The sequence below is a fragment of the Protopterus annectens genome, chromosome 10.part0, assembly GCF_019279795.1.
Source record: "Protopterus annectens isolate FY-2018-M chromosome 10.part0, PAN1.0, whole genome shotgun sequence".
Taxonomy (NCBI): domain Eukaryota; kingdom Metazoa; phylum Chordata; order Ceratodontiformes; family Protopteridae; genus Protopterus; species Protopterus annectens.
The window spans coordinates 334,678,901-334,698,017 of NC_056744.1; the positions used below are offsets into that span (position 1 = coordinate 334,678,901).

The following is a 19,117-nucleotide window of genomic DNA, read 5'->3' on the forward strand; positions in this document are numbered from 1 at the left end:
CCTTCAAAATTTTTTTTTTTTTTTTTTTGAAAAATTGTCAGAAGCAAAACTTTGAATTTCATATTATCAAAGATCACATGCTCGAAGTTTCAAAACTTCGAAATCCTGAATGGTGATAGACATACAGAGCAGACTGGGAGATTTCCCCTGTCCTCTTTGTAGTGCGATCTTGGAGCTGGTATATTTAAGTTGCAGGGGGGTGTGGGCGGTGGGGTGCAGGGGGGCCTTGCCCCCTTGCATGCACATGTTTTAGTGTGTTGGGTGGTGGTTTTGGGGGGTTCACAATTTCGAGATTTCAAGATCTCGAGATTCTGAAACTCGAGATTATGGGATTTCGAAATTTCATAATGAACCCATACATACATATACATACATACATACATATACATATATATATATATATATATATATATATATATATATATATATATATATATATATATATATATATATATACACATATATATATATATATATATATATATATATATATATATACATATACATACACACACACACATTTCTGCAAGTGCTTGGAAAGGGCCGTTGCACTCAATTATTGGCCTGATGAGGGAAGAGTACATGGAGGTACTAACTTCTTTTTTCTGGAGGCAATGTCCTTTCTTATGAAATGAGCAATATAGAATGCCCTCCTTACCACTGTGGAGACATAGTGAGCAAAGGTAAGATTTCTGTCAATCTGTGTGCCAGGGTCTCTCACCACAGAGTGCGTATTTAGGGTGTTGCTTTTGATGTGGTAGTTAGCAGGAACATTGCTCTTACCAGGACAATACATTTTTTTTTTTTGCATCGAGTTTAAGGCCATAACATTGGCACCAATGATTTGTTTGTGTAAGACCCTCTTGGAGGATGCTGACATCAAATGGAGATCCTATGACCGCTCCCAGTTTGCATTCATCAGCAAACTGGGAGCGGTCATAGAATCAACCACAGACGTTTAGTTTTTGCAACTTTTAGTAAACATTTTTAATTCTTGAGAGTACCTGTGCTTATTTTAGTGATGCCTTGGCCACTCGAAAAGCCTGATTGCTTTGGTTACACTCTACCATTTATGGTAGTATTGATTTCCCTCAGTATAATTGGATACCCCTGTAAGAGCTGGACAGGGGTTGACGGGTGGCAGCAAGGTTGCCTTATAGTCTGGGCCGAAGGGGTATAGCTATTAAATCCCTACTAGCCTTTCCAGGGGAGGAGAGAGAAAGTGTGTGTGTGTGTGTGTGTGTGTGTGTGTGTGTGTGTGTGTGTGTAAGAAAATCAAATACCCAGGTGAGGGTGTGTCACAGCTACTTGGAACTAAGACACACTACTCCAAAGCAAGTCTTGTTAGGGATCTGGTGAGACAGGGGATCCCAGTGGAGCGTGTCCTTTGTGTGCTCTTGGTGGAAATTGTGTTTGATGCAACGAGCTGCGTTTGAATATACTGTGTAAATTCATTACTGTTTTTAGTGACTGTCTTTCATTGGTGTCAATACTGAGGATTGAGGCTCCTTGATAAATAGCCCAGGGTAGAGAGAGGTCATTACCATTTTCATAGGAGTTAAAAGTCAAGGCATTAAAGTTCAGGACAAACCTATTCACAAAGCAACTACTTTCATGAGTGAAATAAACAGCAGAATAATGCAAGTCTAAGAACTGAGCTTATTTTTTTGTAGGATACAGTTATTTCAATAAGAGCTAGATTAGTCCACTCTTAGTAGAGGGTGTGAAGAGGTCAGAGAGAAACAGTCACTGTTGGAAACTGAAAAAGTGGCACAGAGAGCACAGTTTTGTTTGTGTCTTTCGGCTTTTCCCGGTTAGGGGTCGCCACAGCGGAACTCCGGCCCGCTAATGATTGGCAGTAGATTTTTATGTGCTGGCTTGCCGGGCCTAATGTACAACCTTCAATGAAGGAACGCCCATTGACGAGTGTCGCCACACAGAAGATGCTCTGAGAATCGAACGGGCAACGTCCAACTGTGAGGCGACAATGCTACCGCAGCACCACCATCGCAGTACTGGCATAGAGAGCACAGTGTTAGATGGAAAATACCAAGGTAAAAGGAAGAGAAAGTAGATAAGCCAATTAAATAACAGATGGATTATCAGATAACGGTTAGCAAACAGACACCAGAATTATTTATTTATTGCTTACTGGGAAAGTCTGACTGGGACAGAGCACAGTTTCTGCGAAGGCTAGGGGAGAAATGCACCAGATGCATGTCTTTGAAATGTGGGAGGAAACCAGAGCACCCCCGCAGGAAACCAACACAAATGCAGGGAGGACATGTAGAATCCGGAAAGAAGGCACCCCCAGCTGAGAATCAAACTGGAGAACCTCTTGCTGTGAGGAGAGGACTAACTGCTACACCACTGCACAACCCATAAGGAGGCAGTGGGGGGGGGGGTACAGTACTATTCTAATACAAAGGATAGTTATGGGTATAAAAGTGGGAGGAATTAGGCAGACAGAGAGATGATATTCTTAACAGCTGGTAGAACTGAGACCTAGACAGAAGGATATTTAGTACCCTGGAGTAGAGCAAAAAGCAGAGCCATTTATTTGCAAGGTGCTGTTTTAGATGGATTTTGAAAGTCTGCAGATTGTCAATTTGTCTTACAGGAACAGGTACACAAGCTCCAGAGCTTTGCAACAATAGTTGGTGTACAGGGAGTCTTCATCTCTGTTGTTCAATTTAAATACAGTACAGAGCAACTTATCCAGAGTTAAAAATGAGTTGGTCAGCAAAGGTGAATGATTTTTTTAGTACAGGGCACTTGTCAGGTTTGTAGATGAGACGATAAGCTGATGATATTCTGAAATGTGATTTTTACAAGGTACAGATGTTTTAACGTGAACAGAATTAACATTCTTTTGGGGGTTTATGAGAACTAGTGAGTTTTGTAGCCAAGCTTTAATTGCAGAGAAAGACTCGAGTTTGTTGTTGTAAGTCAGCAATATTTATGGCTAAGGATAAGAGTAGAGTCATTTGCATAGTGGACAATGGTAGCTAGTTTGGTGGAAGTGTAGAGGTCATTAATGAAAATGTTAAACAGCAAAGGCCCAAGTATCAATCCTTGTGGAATACCAACAGTGGTAGGTAGGAAAGGAGACCACTCATCTATTTTACAGATGGTTCTCCATTAGCTAGGTAACTGTGATTATGTATTTAACATTTGTTTGCCAGGACTAGCACGTTGCTGGGGCCAGATGCAGAGTTTTTGCAGTAGTTTTTAGTGAAACAATGTCAAATGCCTTGGACAGGTGAAGGAAGAGTGCGAAGTCTAGTTTGCCTTCATTTCTATACAGACTGATGTTGTTAATGAAGCGCAACAATGCTAATGTTGTGCTAAAGCGAGTGCGAAAGCCAAGTCGAGTTGAGCAGAGATGGCGGTTTCCATACAAAAGTTTAAAGAATTGAAAAAAGATGCATTTTTTTAAGTATAAAAATATGAGAGGGAATTGCAACTGTCCTGTAGATAAAGATATTTCTGCATTTACCACCTTTGTGGAGTGGGAGAATAAATTATTTTTTTTTAAGAGGGTAGGACCACAGTTCTCTCTAATGGATGTGTTTGTTAGGATACAGGCAGGGTATGCTATGGCATCTACTGCCATTTTAAAACACTGCTGGAAGGCTGCCAGCAGCTGAAGTAGTAGGATTAAGCCTTAGTAATATTTCTTTTATCGTGTGACTGGAAATTGGCTGAATGCCACAAGTCTGCCCTTCCCGTCGCCTGGATACAAAGACTTTCCGGTGTCCTCCTTATCAAGTCACTAATTTCCAAGTCTGCATACTGTCAGTGAACCTATACTGGGTGTAGCAATCCTTAGTTCATGTTTGACAGGTTGACTGGTTTTACATCCAGCTCTTGTTTAACCAAGCTATACCAGGTTACTCCAGATGGACTTTATGGCACGCACACACTGGTCAACAGGGGCACATAGGCCCCTCCCACAGTTAGCATGGGTCCCTGAAATAGGTCAGAGTAGGCCAGGTCCTCAATCCACTTAACACCAGTAAATAACCCATACCTATTTTTGATGACATTAGTGAACATAACCAAATCACCTACAGCCAATTTTGCACCATTGATTTGCTAACTGACATGGTGCATCATCCAAGGTCCATGTTCTCTTATCTAGAACATACTGTGCAGCACAGTTGATCGATCGGGTACTACTCTTCCCCAATAGGCACCATCTACAGTCTGTGCTTCTGTCCACAAACTTGAATCTTAGACAAATTCTGAAGTGGAAATAACCAGACATGCTTTTGGGAGGAATCCCAGGAAGACACACGGAAAGCATACAAACTACAGCCAGGCATTTGTCAGGATCAAATGGTGTATGGGAGACTAAGGACGTTGACCATTAGCCAAATATGTCCTGTTGTTGCAGCCCTGTCTACAACCCTTTTTCATACCAATCCTACATTCCCTTTTTGATGGTTTCCCAAGTAAATTATAGCTTCCATACATCCCTCCTAAATTTTTCCTATGCAATTTATGTTCCCACACCAAAGATATATTGGCCCCCCCACACACACACACACACACACACACACACACACACAGACAAACCCATTCCTTCCCATACCTGGAAATGTCACCAAGGATCATGGCAACTGTGGCCAAAAAAGGTCATTACAGGCCTCCATGAGGGCGCTTTGCATCAATGCTGACATTGCAGCTGTAAAGATGCTTGTTATGACCTAAACCCAGTCCTTTGGTAGGTGCTGTAAGCAATTTGCATCACTACAGACTCAATGCTTGCGTATGTGGGATACACTAATGCACCTATTGTGAAAGCTACTACCCTAGTGGTGACTTGGCAAATATAATGCCCACTCCAAGTCCTATATTACCATCTCAGTCCCTCCTCCGAGGGGACTGATGCTGCATGCCGTCATCTCTGCCTTGCTCTTCCCCAGAACTGGAGAGCCTATCCTCCTCTGCAGCTTCAAGTGTCCAAGCTGACAAGCGAAGTCCAGTCGCCTGTGTCATAGTCATAGTTTCATCCCTCAACATCACTGAGATTGATATGCCTCCATAGATTAGTAACTCAAACTGTTCCATCATGGACATTGGTTTGTCTGCACAAATTAGTAACTCGAACCATTCCATCATGGACACTGGTCTGTCTCCATAGTAACTCAAACCGTTCCATCACGGACACTGGTCTGTCTCCATAGATTAGCAACTCAAACCATTTCATCATGGAAATTGGTCTATCTGCATAGATTAGTAACTCAAATCATTCCATTATGGACAGTGGTATGTTCTCTATAGTAACTCTAACCGTTCCATCACAGACACTGGTCTGTCTCCATAGATTAGTAACTCAAACCGTTCCACCATGGACATTGGTCTCTCTCCACAGATTAGTAACTTGCACCACTCCATCACGGACATTGGTCTGCCTCCATAGATTAGTAACTCAAACCGTTCCATCATGGACATTGGTCTGCCTCCATAGAGTAGTAACTCAAACCATTCCACAGAGTAACAAGACTACAAGGTGAAGCAAAATAATGTCATTTACTTACTGCTTTTATTTATTGGGAAAGTCCAACTGGGCTGTTGTAGCCACTATTCAGTGAAGCCCCAGGGAGGAAAATCTCCAAGAAATTAAAAAAATACAATTACAACTAAAGTACAGTACTAATAGTAAGCAATTACTGCAGAAAGAACAGAGATTAAGCAGACACAAAGTCTGAATGCTAAAATGCCTACAGTCACTTTTTAAACACAGCTGTTTGTCTTTTGATGAACTAGTTTCTGATCTGATTCACCAAGTTACTCTCTTTTTCATCAGGTAACTGTGCCCATTTTCACAAAGGCGGTTGGTGGTATAATGCATGTTCACATGCAAATCTGAATGGAGTATGGTACCGAGGTGGTCATTATCGAAACAAATTCCAAGATGGGATATACTGGGAAGACTACAGAGGTGGATCGTACTCTCTGAGATCAGTCAAAATGATGATAAGACCAATAGACTAAGAACGATCACACACCTACTGAACAGAGCATATTGGAAGCAAGTGTTTATTAATGCCAGACAAGGACATATCCTCCTCAATGTAAAAATCCTACACCCTCAGTTAGCTTGCTGTAATATACCAGGACGTTGTGAGTGTCATGGTTTATCACTGTGACAGTATATACTTGTCTGTGTATGCATATTTTATTTTCTTAACCTCAACTAAAACCAAAACTAAAAGGTTTTACCACAGTTTCAAGTCCAAACACAAACTTCCATATTCCTTTTCTGGAATTTCAGTAATGAGTGGATAATGAATTTTACATATTACAAAAACACATTCTAACAGTTAAATTGGAGTTATGATATGTAAATAGTAATTATGTGTAGCAATTATGTAAAACAATCATTATTATTATGCTATTTTTGTATGCATCACAAACAAGTCTTACATTTCTGTGTAATAGTGTATTTGCTAATTTATGTACTTGTTTGGGTGGGTGGGGGGGGGGGTCTACAAAGGACCTTCACAAATAAAAATCCAGGTTAAACAGAGTCCTCATAAACCAAAAAAACAATAGTTCATGACAGGAAAGTACACACTACTGTTACATTACTAACTTACTGCTCTTAATTGCAAAACGCTTTTAACATTGATTAATTAAAACACAGGAAACTCAACACTTTTACAGTAGCCAACATACTGTCTTTTGCCTTTAGCACTCATCACAAATGAAGCAAAACCAAATTGTGTCAATGGAATCGGAAACCAATATAAAAAAGGTGCAAAAAAGGAAGACCGTCAGTAAGTGGCATAAGGCAGAAAACCAGAAACAGTACCAGCACCCCTCCGAAGCCACCTCTTTGTTCAGCTAATGGTGTTAGAGTAAATCTTAAACCAATAACACTTCACTACGTCTAACTTCTGCATGCTGAAAATCTTACCTTTCCTGTTAAACACATCTTTCCCCCTCTTCTGCCTTTTACCATACAGTATGTGGTGCCTTCTTATGTGCTGTTACTTTATCACAACTGTGCACAGTCTGAGGGGGAAAAATCAATCTACCACTAATCAAGTAGAAACAAACTGTAGGTGAAGAAGGTGGGCAGTGAAAAATAAGAGTCAAACTGCAAAATAAAAGTAGCAACACTGACAGTTATCCATATGTCTTAAGAACTAACTTCATGAGATGTAAGGTTAAAATACTGCTAAGCCAGTTAGCCATAAAGAATAAAAATTAAAGTGAAATGGATAAAAGGGTCACATCACCCACTAGGTAGTACATGATGCATAGCCACTTGGGTGGCATGGCAGACCACTCTCTCCTGTGTGAAGCACCAAGGAAAGTTGTATATCCCTACTTAACCTAACAAGGGAAGAAAATGTGCAGCAAAGTTATTTCCATATCAAGATACAGTTAAAAAGGATGTATACAGTAGACATAAGACCCTTTGAGTCCCCTTCTTGGTATTGAACAGAAAAAGGTTAAACAGGAAAACAAGTATCCACCACAGCATATCCTCCCTTCCTTTAATCTCCCCAATACAAGTAAACCTTCCCAACGTCCTTCATGAGGTAGGTCAGTAAAATCCTCCATGGCCTACTGATAGCAACTGAGCGATATAATGCCAGAGTAAGAGTGAACACCAGCAATGGCAGAGCAACAGTAGCTCTGGGACTGCATGCTGTGTGATGGGCTGGAAGTGTCACCCTTCTTGATCGCCACCATTTTCTCCCCCAGTCAACCCTCTAAATGTCCAAGTAAATCTCGGGAATGCAAACAAAGTGCAGAAGAAACAAATGGCTACCTGCACTGCCCTTCATGTAAGTCTTAAAATTTCCAGAAAGATAAAGGCAGGAAAACCAGTAACTAGAAGCAGTGAATTAAAAGGTGCATCCTCAGACTTATGATGGGGAACCAGAAAGACAGCCCATGAAACAAGTCTACAGGAAATGAAGTGTAAGAGGGTACTGAATAAAGCAATCAGCTACGGTTTGAAAGGTAGAACATTTCAGTGTTCATGTTTCCTAAACTGTACAATAGTGAAGATGGTATCCTACTCAATCTTTCTTCACCACCCCCACAACATTTCTGATGACGAAGCAAAAAACTAGAACCTCAAAGTCTGGCAAAATAGAAATTACAGATAAGCAGGAGAAAGACTACTTTCCATCAATGCTTCACTCTGTAATAAAACAACAAAAAAACTTTACAAAGACAGAAGCAATTAGTCTATACTAGATATGAATGAAGAATGAGAAAGGCAAAGCTATGACGTTACCTAATACTAAGAACAGTTCCTGTCAGTTTAAAGTCAATCACCTTAACAACTTTCCCTTCTGCCTTATAGTCTTCAGGACAGTTACTGTGAAGGGAAACTGTCTACCTTGTTGCCACTAAATAAGGTGCTAATAAGAGGTGTCCAAGTATTCATGTCCATGTGTAACTCAGCAGTAAATTCATGTACCCCAAAACCCAACAAAACATCCAAGTAATCAAATTCAAGGCTGTAGTTTGTGTGCTCCCATGTGTGAGTTGGGGGAGGGAGCAGAGAAGTAATACAATTTGTATATGTACTGTAAAACTGTATACCACCCAAAGATTCTGTGCATGCATTTCCACTGTAGCACCTCAAATAATGTCTAGACAAGGCAAATCACACACGGGAGAAAAAAAATAATTTTTAGAAAAGATAACCCCCCCTTCCCATATCTATCGTGTGTGGGGTAAATCCCTACATCTCATGTACACATGTATGCACATATATATCTGTATAACATATAAACACACACATGAACAAGTGTACATATATACATAGCGATTTACAGCACTAAGTAAAGCTGGCAGCAGAATTTGCGTCATGAAGAAATGTCACAAAACTTTAGCACCATAAAAAGGGGTGCCCTCTAAACAGCCATTAGGATTCTGTGTCCTTCCCCAGTGTGGCATATCCTGTCAGATACAACTTTCTTCCATCAAAATGTTAAGTTAAGCTCCAACCTGCCATGCGGATTTGCAATCCCCTGCTAAATCCATCGACTGATGAAGATCAGTCTAAATGAGAACGGACAATGTAGTTTCAGAGGTGTTCAATTTATTTACAGGTTTTCTTTGAGGTTAAAAAAAAGATTAGATGGCTTACTGATCAGCTCTCCTAAAAACTAACAATGCCATGAAGACTTGACCAAAGTTAACCATGCAGTGTTAAGATAATTAACTACTAAGTGAAAAAATTTTCAATGAAAATTGGGCCTGGCAAAGTTGTATTATGACAACATGCGAACAATGTCATTTACATTCACAGCACTGGGATGTATAAGCAATGTGCTAAATAAAAGACTTGTGTTCTGAAACTGCTATACCTTTTTTTTTTTACATACATAATACGTGTTGATGGCTTGATAAATTATTTACTTGATATAAACTGCTTCAATTTCTGTACTGTGGTTAAATTGTAAATGTTCTAAAACAGAACCGGGAAATATCAGTCAAAAGGGATAAAGTGGCTGTCAGGCAAAGTTTTAAAAAGATTATGAGAACAGCTACGCAGACTAACATACGTCTAACCTGCAGGATTTGCACTGAAAAAGGACAACAGTCCAAGAGTGAAAGTAAAGCAATTGGTTATTGCAAAGCAGACAATCTAGGCAGATAAACCCTCTCTAATACTACTGTAAATCAAAGTGTTGACTCTGGAGACGGTAAGCTATGAGAAACAAGACAGCAAATGCAATCTGTTTTGTGGAGACAGTGTTCCAATGACCCCGCAAACAGACACACACACACTCACCTCCCTTCCTATTTGAAAACCTTTACAAGGTTGCACAGTCTGTAAATGACAACTGCTGTGCATCAACATTTCCCTTTTACATTTCCATTGCTCACTGTTTCCTAAGGAAATAATCCAATACAGTTTATCTAAAAGGATGTCATTTCTTGAAAGTTTTTTATATTGCATGTTGACTAAAGTGGTTTAGCCAACACACACTGCAGTTTAAAATAATAAAACTATAAACAGTAACAAAAAAAAAAAGAGAGACAATAACAAACATATAATGATGGGTAAAAATTGAATAAAACATTAAATCCATTAGCAGCATTAAATGTGATCACAGACATGGACAAGATCACCTAATGTGTGTACACAGGTACGAAACTGAAAATATGTTACTCTAACAGAGGTAGCAAAGACCTATTTAAAACCTGTTTTTTTGTGTTGGGGAGGGTGTCAACAGTTTTGAAACACAGTGCAAAAGTTAATGGAATGCATAAGGTGGAAGGCATGTAGCCCAACTGCTGACCACAACAAGAAGTCAGAAAAAAGACTGTGTACACACAAGTTACTGTTCAGAATATATGCTGTCACTAGGTGGGCATACTGGTGTAGCGCAAAAAAAAAAAAAAAAATCACCCAACCCCTCCTACACAACCCTCACCCCCCCCCACCTCAGTGACTGGAGCAACGAATGGGGCAACTGACAGAGAATGGACTGTGCGTGTCCACGGAAGCAGTGGGGCAAAGTAGAACACACCCGCGAGAAATGACAACTAGATGAATTCTTTTTAACAGAACAAGACAAATGTCAAAAATTGCAAATGCTTTTGGAAGGCTACTTAAACTCATCCTAAAGTTACATGACTCTGTAGAACATGCAGAACATCACATGTCTCTGACTGAAGTACTTTGGATACCAATGAAACCTGTTAAACTGTATAAAATGGCTGAAAAAAAATGTTAAATATGTAAACATTCTAGATTTCACTCCGGTATCCCTCGAAGAACAAAGGATACTCATAATACAGATTTTGAAAATTCAGCAATACAAAAAAGCCACAGAGAAAATGAAACGGTTGTTGTGTGCCTTTAAAAGGTATCTGGAGTGGACAAAGGTGGAAAATGGGCACTACAGAACTATTAGCAACATCCCCGGAACACGTGACCAAGACCAGTCTAGAAGCATTAAAATCTGTTCCACCTGGAAATACAACACTTCCTTTTGGAAGGTTTGCTAACTTCAAAAGAATCATTTGCCACAAAAGTGCATCTAAATAAACCTCTACCCTCTTTACAAATGTATTTGTTTAAATTTATTTATTTGTTTATCGGGAAAGTCAGACTTGGAACAAAGCCAATTTTCAGCAGAGGCTCGAGGAGAAATGCTCCAGATGCATGTTTTTGTAATGTGTAGACTTCCTGGCTTTGCTCATAATCATTTTCCCCTCTATATTACAGACTTGCAGCAAGATGTCAGTGGCCATTCATCGTTTCGTTAAATCCAAAGCTTTTTTTTTTCAAATCAAACTGAAAACCTGAAGTTGTAGGCTAACTTTTCTCCTTGACAGACTAAGTTACAAAAAAGAAAAAAAGCTTTGCATTTAAAGAAACAATGAACAACCACTGACAAGTCTGTAATATAGAGGGGAAAATTATGGTTATGAGCAAAGCCAGAAGGTCTACCCAGAATATGCTTCACCATTTAAAAACAGCATCACCTCTCCCAATTAAAGGTCCACTTCTTATGGTGCTAGCTGCCCCTGCTACATTAAACAACCAGCACACTACCAGCATAAGAACAGGACCTAGTTAGTGCACAAGTAGGACAGAAAGGTTTGTTACACAGACATAAGGAGATGGGTCTTCATTATGTAACATTTCATCTTTACTACATTCATTTTATTAGTCATAATAGTGCAAAAAAAATGTAAACTCAGAAAAATAGCACTGATGTCCAAATAGATATTGATGGATTATAGCCATGACCATATACTGCTAATAGACTCTGCAGGTGGGGTGCAGTGGTCATCTCCGGCGCAACCCAAGGATCCATAAAGGAGGATGTGTGACAGTTATTACTTTTAGGGCATACATATGAAATCACCTTCTTCCCAACTAATACTGATCCAGCCATCACTAGAATAAGTGCAGAGATATCTCTGTCATGGATTCCAGTTACACCAGGGGAATCTTTCCAGATTCCTTTTGGGAATGTATATGAGAATTACTTACATTGCATCTCATATCTTGAGTATTGAACAAGCAAAATATATTTATTCAAAGCATCCCCAAAAAGCATCTAGTTGCACACACACACACTGTCAGCAACAGCACAGACTAATGTCAATAGGCAGTCAGTGGTCACAACATTTCTGGCTACTCAAGACGAAGTGCAGCTTCTTACTGAAAGCAAAGCTTTTTTTACTTGTTTAGTTTGCGGTTTATATGGTGGAGAGCATTTAGTTGTTCCTGTATACTTTCCACCTTGACAAGGTCAGTGGTGTGTGCAATCATCTTACTGTCCATAGTTTGGAATGCCCCAACCCAACCTTCCACACCCAGTAGAGGGACTGCAGTGAAATCGGAGTGATGATGGTTACAGACTCGCATGTTGACTTTCCAATATCATTTGTCTTGACTCCCCCTTTTTTCATTATGGGGGATCAAGTACTAAACTAACTTACTCTGGATGCTCTCTTCCTCTCAGGCTTTCCTTCTAGTGAATACAGCCTGTTTTAGAACACCAGTTATTAGCAGCATAAACTCCTTTCGTTCCAGGTCTAGCACTACCACTAAATTACCATCAATCAAAAGACAAACTGTACAACTAACTGCACATTGGAAATCGCCAAGCTGATTACTGCTGGTGGGATTAAGAGAACCTGCCATTCTGCATCTATGCAAGTAGAATTAATTACAGGCCAAAACAGCAGCAGCAAGAACATGCAGGAGACCACCTCTGAATGGGCTATACGATCCTTGGCATGCATGGAGAACCAGTTGTGAAGCTCAAACCCCATGGAGGTAAGTAATGGTAAAAGATGACAACCCTCCTCGAAGGATGTGCTAACAAGCTAGCATTGGGCCCAAACCTACCCATTAGGATAAGCAAAGATAGCTGAGATCTGTCCTGACCTGGGAATAATGGAGGCCTACTTCACAAGTGCAGCCTGAGACATGTCAGAATCGCCTGCAAACTGATGCACACTGGCAGTATCTGGTTTGAATCTATCCAGCTGGAAAAGCATTTGGTGGAGTACCTCTGCCAGGTAGAAGGCTTCATGGCAAGCCTTAATCACTTCTGGACACACTGGCTGTAATATCTTGTGAAATTCACTGGGTTCACAAAAACAACCAGACTGATACTGAGCTCTAATTTCAACCAAGAAAAAGCCATTTGGCTGAAAGCAAGATAGTTTCCTGACAGAATGGACAACCTGAAGCCGCACCCTTTTGGTCACCAGGACTGACAAGGATGAGTTTTCTCTGAATGCAGTAAAAAGACGTGGAATCAGAAAGCATATAGGGAAAAATACAGGAAATATATATTGCCACGGCACAGAAAACATGCTGTGAACTCAACCTGCATCCCCTTCTGCAAAAAATAGAAGAGAAAGAATCTAAAGTTATGTTATCAGTGGCGATCTCCATGGTCATAATTAATCCTCCTCCTCCTCACGAAGCTCTCATGAGTCTGCACATCTAACCTTTTCCAGGCCTCATCTCCTCTGTATCCATAATGTTCTGCCTTCACTCTCCAGAACTGCAGTATGTCATTCAAAAACAACACCTAAGCAGGATCCTTCTTTTTCCAGGCCAAGAGAAGGTAGGTTGGAATGACTGGGGGGATGTACCAGGACCATGCAAAACCTACTGTTCCTTCCAAGTAAGTGACTTTCATGTGTCTTGCTTCTGGTTCACACTCTTCCTCACTAAAACAGAAACCCCAGAAAACCCTGCCAATCGCACATAGGATTCTGTAAATAAATATTCCTTTCGGAAGACTCGAAATAATAGACTATATCAAGCTTGTACTGACTTGCAAAAACATATCCAGAAGCCCTAATTTGCAGTAGCATAGCTCACATCTACAAACAGCCCTAGTAGAATGGGCTCTGGATTGTACTGTTAACTTGCTTGCCATGTTTTTAACTATTTGGGAATCTGACAACTCTGCAAAAATACGTTTTGCAAATCTGAAACCTTCAAAAGGGTTTTGAAACCCAATATCTGACACACAACTGACTAGACAAAGTGTTTTTGGATATTTTTTTTTTATTAGCAATACAAAGTAGAAATAACTGTAAATTGTTAGTCCAGTCAAGATGGACTGCAAACTCTCAAACACAGAGCTAAATAATTACGGTGGCAGGTGCTCCTTCAGAAAATAAGTGATCAAATAACCCAAGTCTCAGTGCTGGGACCCCTTCTATTTGCCATATACTTTTCAGACCTCCGTATTGTAAACCTACACCTATGGCTAACCAAATTTGCCAGTTAGTATGAAATGTGAGTTATTGTTCACAAATCCCCAAATTTAACACTGCTCTGGCAAGAATAAACCCTTACAAACCATTGCTGCAGAGAAAAAGAGCTTAAATTGAATGCAGAAAATGTGCAGTATAATTACATTCGGCAAACAACCCAAATATAAATTATAGTACAGCCAAAACCCCCTAAAACCGACATAGCAGTCAGGAACATTAAGTACCTGCACTGAAAATGCACTCTCTCCTAAGACCACTGTACAGCACCAGTAAACGGGAAATACTTCTGTCTAGCATAATAAATTTCTGACATCCCATCCAAGTAAAAAAAAAAAAGTTATAATCACTCAGCCCCTTTCAGCATGCACCAAGCTAGACACATCACGTAACTAGAAAGGGCCCAAAGGTTCCTAATTAAAGGATGGATTTTTTTTTCTGTAGATTTTTGCTCCCTCTGACCAGTGACCATCTGGCGTCCCCAATCACAGATTTGCCCTTTTTATCTGGTGGTGGGGACCATCATCCTTTCAGATCCATTACAGGGGTCTTATGCAAAGGCTGTGAGCTAGGCAGACAACTGGAGGGTCTTTGTGCTTTTGCCAGCATCCCAGACATGACAACATTTATCATTTTTAGCCATAGCCCCAACCATTAGTGGTGACAAGGTCAACCACATCTGCACACACTTGCCTCTTCACATGCAAAATATGGCAGCTACTGTTACTGGCTTGTGCAACCACAGTGCATGGCTTTCCTGGCTCACTATCATGTGCACTCTTATGCACAACCTCCAAAGCACTACATCAGAATGGTGATGGAATCTGCTGGAAAGCACTATCCATACTGCCCTGCTAGCTCACTGGTCACCTGTGACACTAGTCAAACTAGTTTCACCTCCATCATAATCATGGCTTTATTCCTCTACTTCAAGTTTGCTTTTAACAAAGATTACTTAGGTCATAGTCAAGGCTTTATTCCTGTACTCCACCAAGCTTTCTTTTAACTAAAAGATCACCTAGGTCACAGTCACAGCTATACTCCTGTACTCCACCAAGCTTGCTTTTAGCTAAAAGATTTTTTTTCAAACACCTTTATTGAATTATCACTTGTGACATAGGCAAATTTACATTCATATAAAAGTAATCAAACTATATTAACATAACAAACATTATACTTCACATATACTGCTATGCATCATATAACCTTAGCAATATTACGAAAATTCAATTCCTGCCTTTTTTTTTTAAAAAAAAAAAAACGAAACATCTTCATTAACCATCGGTTACTACACAGGCCATCATACATTTACATAAATGAATACAAACCACACCAACACAATCCTAGTCACAAGCATTCTACATTGCAAACCATACTGACACACTCCCAGTTGCAAACATTATAGATCACTTATAATCTACTCAATTTTTCACAGTCAAACACTACATAGCTCATTTAAGTCCTACTGCCTTTTAGGCCTCATTCCTCTCTTGTATGTATTGTTCCCACAATTCCCATTTTTCCTATGTAGTTTGCTCCTAAAGATCTCAATTCCAGTTGTTTTATTTCAGTTACAATATTCACTACTTCCAGTATAGTTGGTTTAGCTTTTGAATTCAATTTTCTAGTAATTGCTTTTTTGGCAGCCAGCATTATTAGGCACAGCAAGACCTTACCATGCCTAGGCAATTCTGATTCTGTAGCATAGCTCAGAATAATCATCTCCCTCGTCAGACAAATATACACACGCTGCATCTCTGACGGTGAATCCTCCAGGGAATCCTTAAAGTCTGCCAACTCACAGCACTCCCAGAAAATATGTTCTCAATTACCTCTTTCTTCCCCTTCTCACATCCAGCATTTACACTGTCCACCTGAGGAAACATTCTCTGCACTCAACTTAGGGTAAAAAATATCTGTGTAAACATTTCCAGGCAAAAATCCTAATCGTATAGATTTTGTTGCATATTTGGGAGACGTACATATATCCTCCCATTGTTTTTTAGTGAATCACTTATCCAATCTATCTTCCCAATCCTTTCTAACCTCCTCCAATTGATTCTTACAGTTGTCATGCAATATTTTATATGCACTACTAATTAATCCTTTTGTAATAGCAGCTTCTGTTCTAGGTTGTATTAAAAATTCTACCAGGGCTGTTTTTTTCATTTAGGATCCCTATTTCTCTCTTTTTGCCTATACTCTGATATTAATCTCTGATAGGAAAGGCAATCTCTAACCTGCAGTCCAAATAAATTATTGGCGTCTTCCCATTCTATCATCCCTCTTAACCAAAATATTCATCTAAAAACCCTTAGCTACCAAACACAGGCTTGGTGCCCCATCCCTATACGGTCTCTCATAGGCTGTTATACAACCATCACATGTCATTACAGGCCATACCCTACTGGATCTATTGTAGCTTAAGGCAAATCATTCCACAAACACTTGAACTAAGGCTCAAAACTTTCACCAATGCATAAACAAGTTAAAGGTAGTAAGACTTATTAACCAACAGTTATCCCCTTCACTGTAACAAACGATCTTTACATGCTAAACAGACACACACACATCCTTCAAAAACTATCTGGATGATTCAATGGGTATCCAAAAACATTAATCTCTGGACGGACACATTTTGTTCTCCCAGAAATGAGACGCACATCATGAGGACAGGTATTAGCAAAACACAATCGGTCTCCTGACTGACTTGCCTTGTAGCCCCTACGATCCAATGAAGATAGAAAAGATGCTATACCCAACAATGCAACACTTATCCTCTTTTTATGCCACAACTGGGGAAAATGCTGAAAAGTGTATAAACTGGCTGAAAATATCTGCCATACCTACATTGGGCAATAATGTGTGGATTAAACGGCCTCACCATCTTTGTGGAAGACTTGATAAGGCAGCTTTACACACAAAGCCTGAAGCTCAGAAATCCTTTTTGCGAAGTTAACTAACAGCAGAAAATTTTCCACGATGGAAATTTAACTACGTCCTAGAAGCATCAGTTATTTCTAAGAAGATTTGTGAAATGTGACTACTCTGAAAACATAATTTTTGCAAGTCTTACAGTCTCTCGTATGCATCTCTACCCTTTTAAATCATTCCCACACATACACAGAAAGCCAAAGTGAACAAGGCTACAAGCATTCTCATATTGGCCTTGGGAAGTTTGGTTCTCCTCACTCTGATATCCTAAAATGGAGGAAGTGTGATCTTTTCCAATAAAAACAGAGCTCCCAAGTAACAGGCGGTCTTAACAAGGGTCTGATAAGAAAGGTACCCTTAAAAAAGGCCTTACACATCTTAAGAAATGCTAGTGATAAATTTCCAATCTCTTGCGGAAAGTCAAAACAGATATACATTACTAAGGAATAACTTGGGCCTGTGCCAAACATCTTTGCCAGATAATGAAGTGCTGCAGGGACTGAATATGAAAAAGGAGTCAACCCTTTCAATAGAGCCCAAACTGTAAGACATGTCTACTTACTGGTGTACATTTTCCTAGTAATGGGCCTCAGAGCTAGGATACAGATGACCCTTTCTGGGTAGGCTGCATCCCTCTGGAATTGAGAGACCAAATGATAAAAATGAAGGCCTGATGGTCCAGGTGAGGCTTGCCAGATGACTAAGTTATCAGGATTCCAGATAGCTTCAGTCTGAAAAGCTTCGCTATAACATGTGACTAGAGCAAGGGGAAGGGAAAAAAAGACAAGACAAACAAGGGGCTAAGGGAATGATCCAGCTTTTTGTATGTCCTGGGTAATCAGAAAGAAATGTGCTGCATTTTGGCAGTGGTTAAGAATACAAACAAGTTGCACTGAGGCTTCTTTCTCCTTTCAGTGGAAGACACTTTCAAGGTCTACCTGATAGAATTTGTTTACCTACTGCAGACACTGGATGAGCATATTACTAGGCAGCTGGCATCACCAGGTGTGTCAGAAGCAACTGTACAGTGTCCTGAAGATGTGGTTATTCCCATATCCTGTTTATGGATATCACCACAATTGATATACAAAAACTCTGCCACATTAGTGTATGAAATCTCAGCTTAAAGAAGGGACTACTGAAAAGTCTGCAAGAAGAAAAGAACTGCCCTGATTTCCAAGATTGCTAGCATCCAGACAAGGTTTACTATGACCATGCACACCTTGGACCATGTGCCCTTCAGAATATCACAACTCATCCTAGAACTGAGGCGGATATGGTGATAGTCACCCAGGAGGTAGGAATTTATAAGGGGCTGCTCAGAGAAAAAAACACATTCTAGGTGGATAGGACATGCTTCTGAATTATGATTTCATCAGATATCAGTGCTGAGCATTGAATCAATTTGGTCTACTGGAGGGTCCTTATGTAGTATCCTGCAAACTGCATTAGGAAATATTGTGCTCACCATGACTCCCAAAAAGCTCTGACACGTGGCTGATGACACTGTTCCAGAATGACAAATCTTGGAAACTACTCAAATGGGAAAAAAACAGTCTCCCCTAAGAATACCTTGCAAAGAAGGGTGTCCAGCAAATAACCCATGAATGTTATTGTCTGTGTGGGCTGCAGCTGAAACTTTGTAAGGTTTACTGTAATTCCCAAAGTCCAACTGTTAGAGAGGAGAATCACTGGTGCAGAGCAGCCAGGCGCTCATCACCAAGCCACAGAAAAACCCAGTCTCTGCAGTCTCAGGTCCACTGCAAGCACAGCTGTGCACTTCATGACTACCCTGGGGGCACAAAATAGTATGAATGGAAAAGCCCAAAATGGACGACAATTTTTTTACTGTAGAACTGTAGGAATTTCTGCTCGATGGCAATCTTTACATGCAGACACTCGTACTGAAGGACCAAAAAGCAAATCCAATCTCCCTTTG

General features: G+C 40.1%; 2 protein-coding genes across 2 annotated transcripts in view; one reads left to right on the forward strand and one right to left on the reverse strand.

Moving 5' to 3' along the window:
* The window catches only part of ANGPTL1 (angiopoietin like 1), a 282,278-nt gene extending 272,940 nt beyond the window's left edge, over nucleotides 1–9,338 (forward strand). The window contains exon 5 of the mRNA XM_044085224.1: nucleotides 5,816–9,338. Within this exon, the coding sequence (XP_043941159.1) occupies nucleotides 5,816–6,003 (188 nt within the window). The 3' untranslated portion in view covers nucleotides 6,004–9,338. The remainder of the gene's footprint in view (nucleotides 1–5,815) is intronic.
* Nucleotides 1–19,117, reverse strand: part of RALGPS2 (Ral GEF with PH domain and SH3 binding motif 2) — a 2,773,917-nt gene that overhangs the window by 1,265,858 nt on the left and 1,488,942 nt on the right. The window lies entirely within an intron of this gene.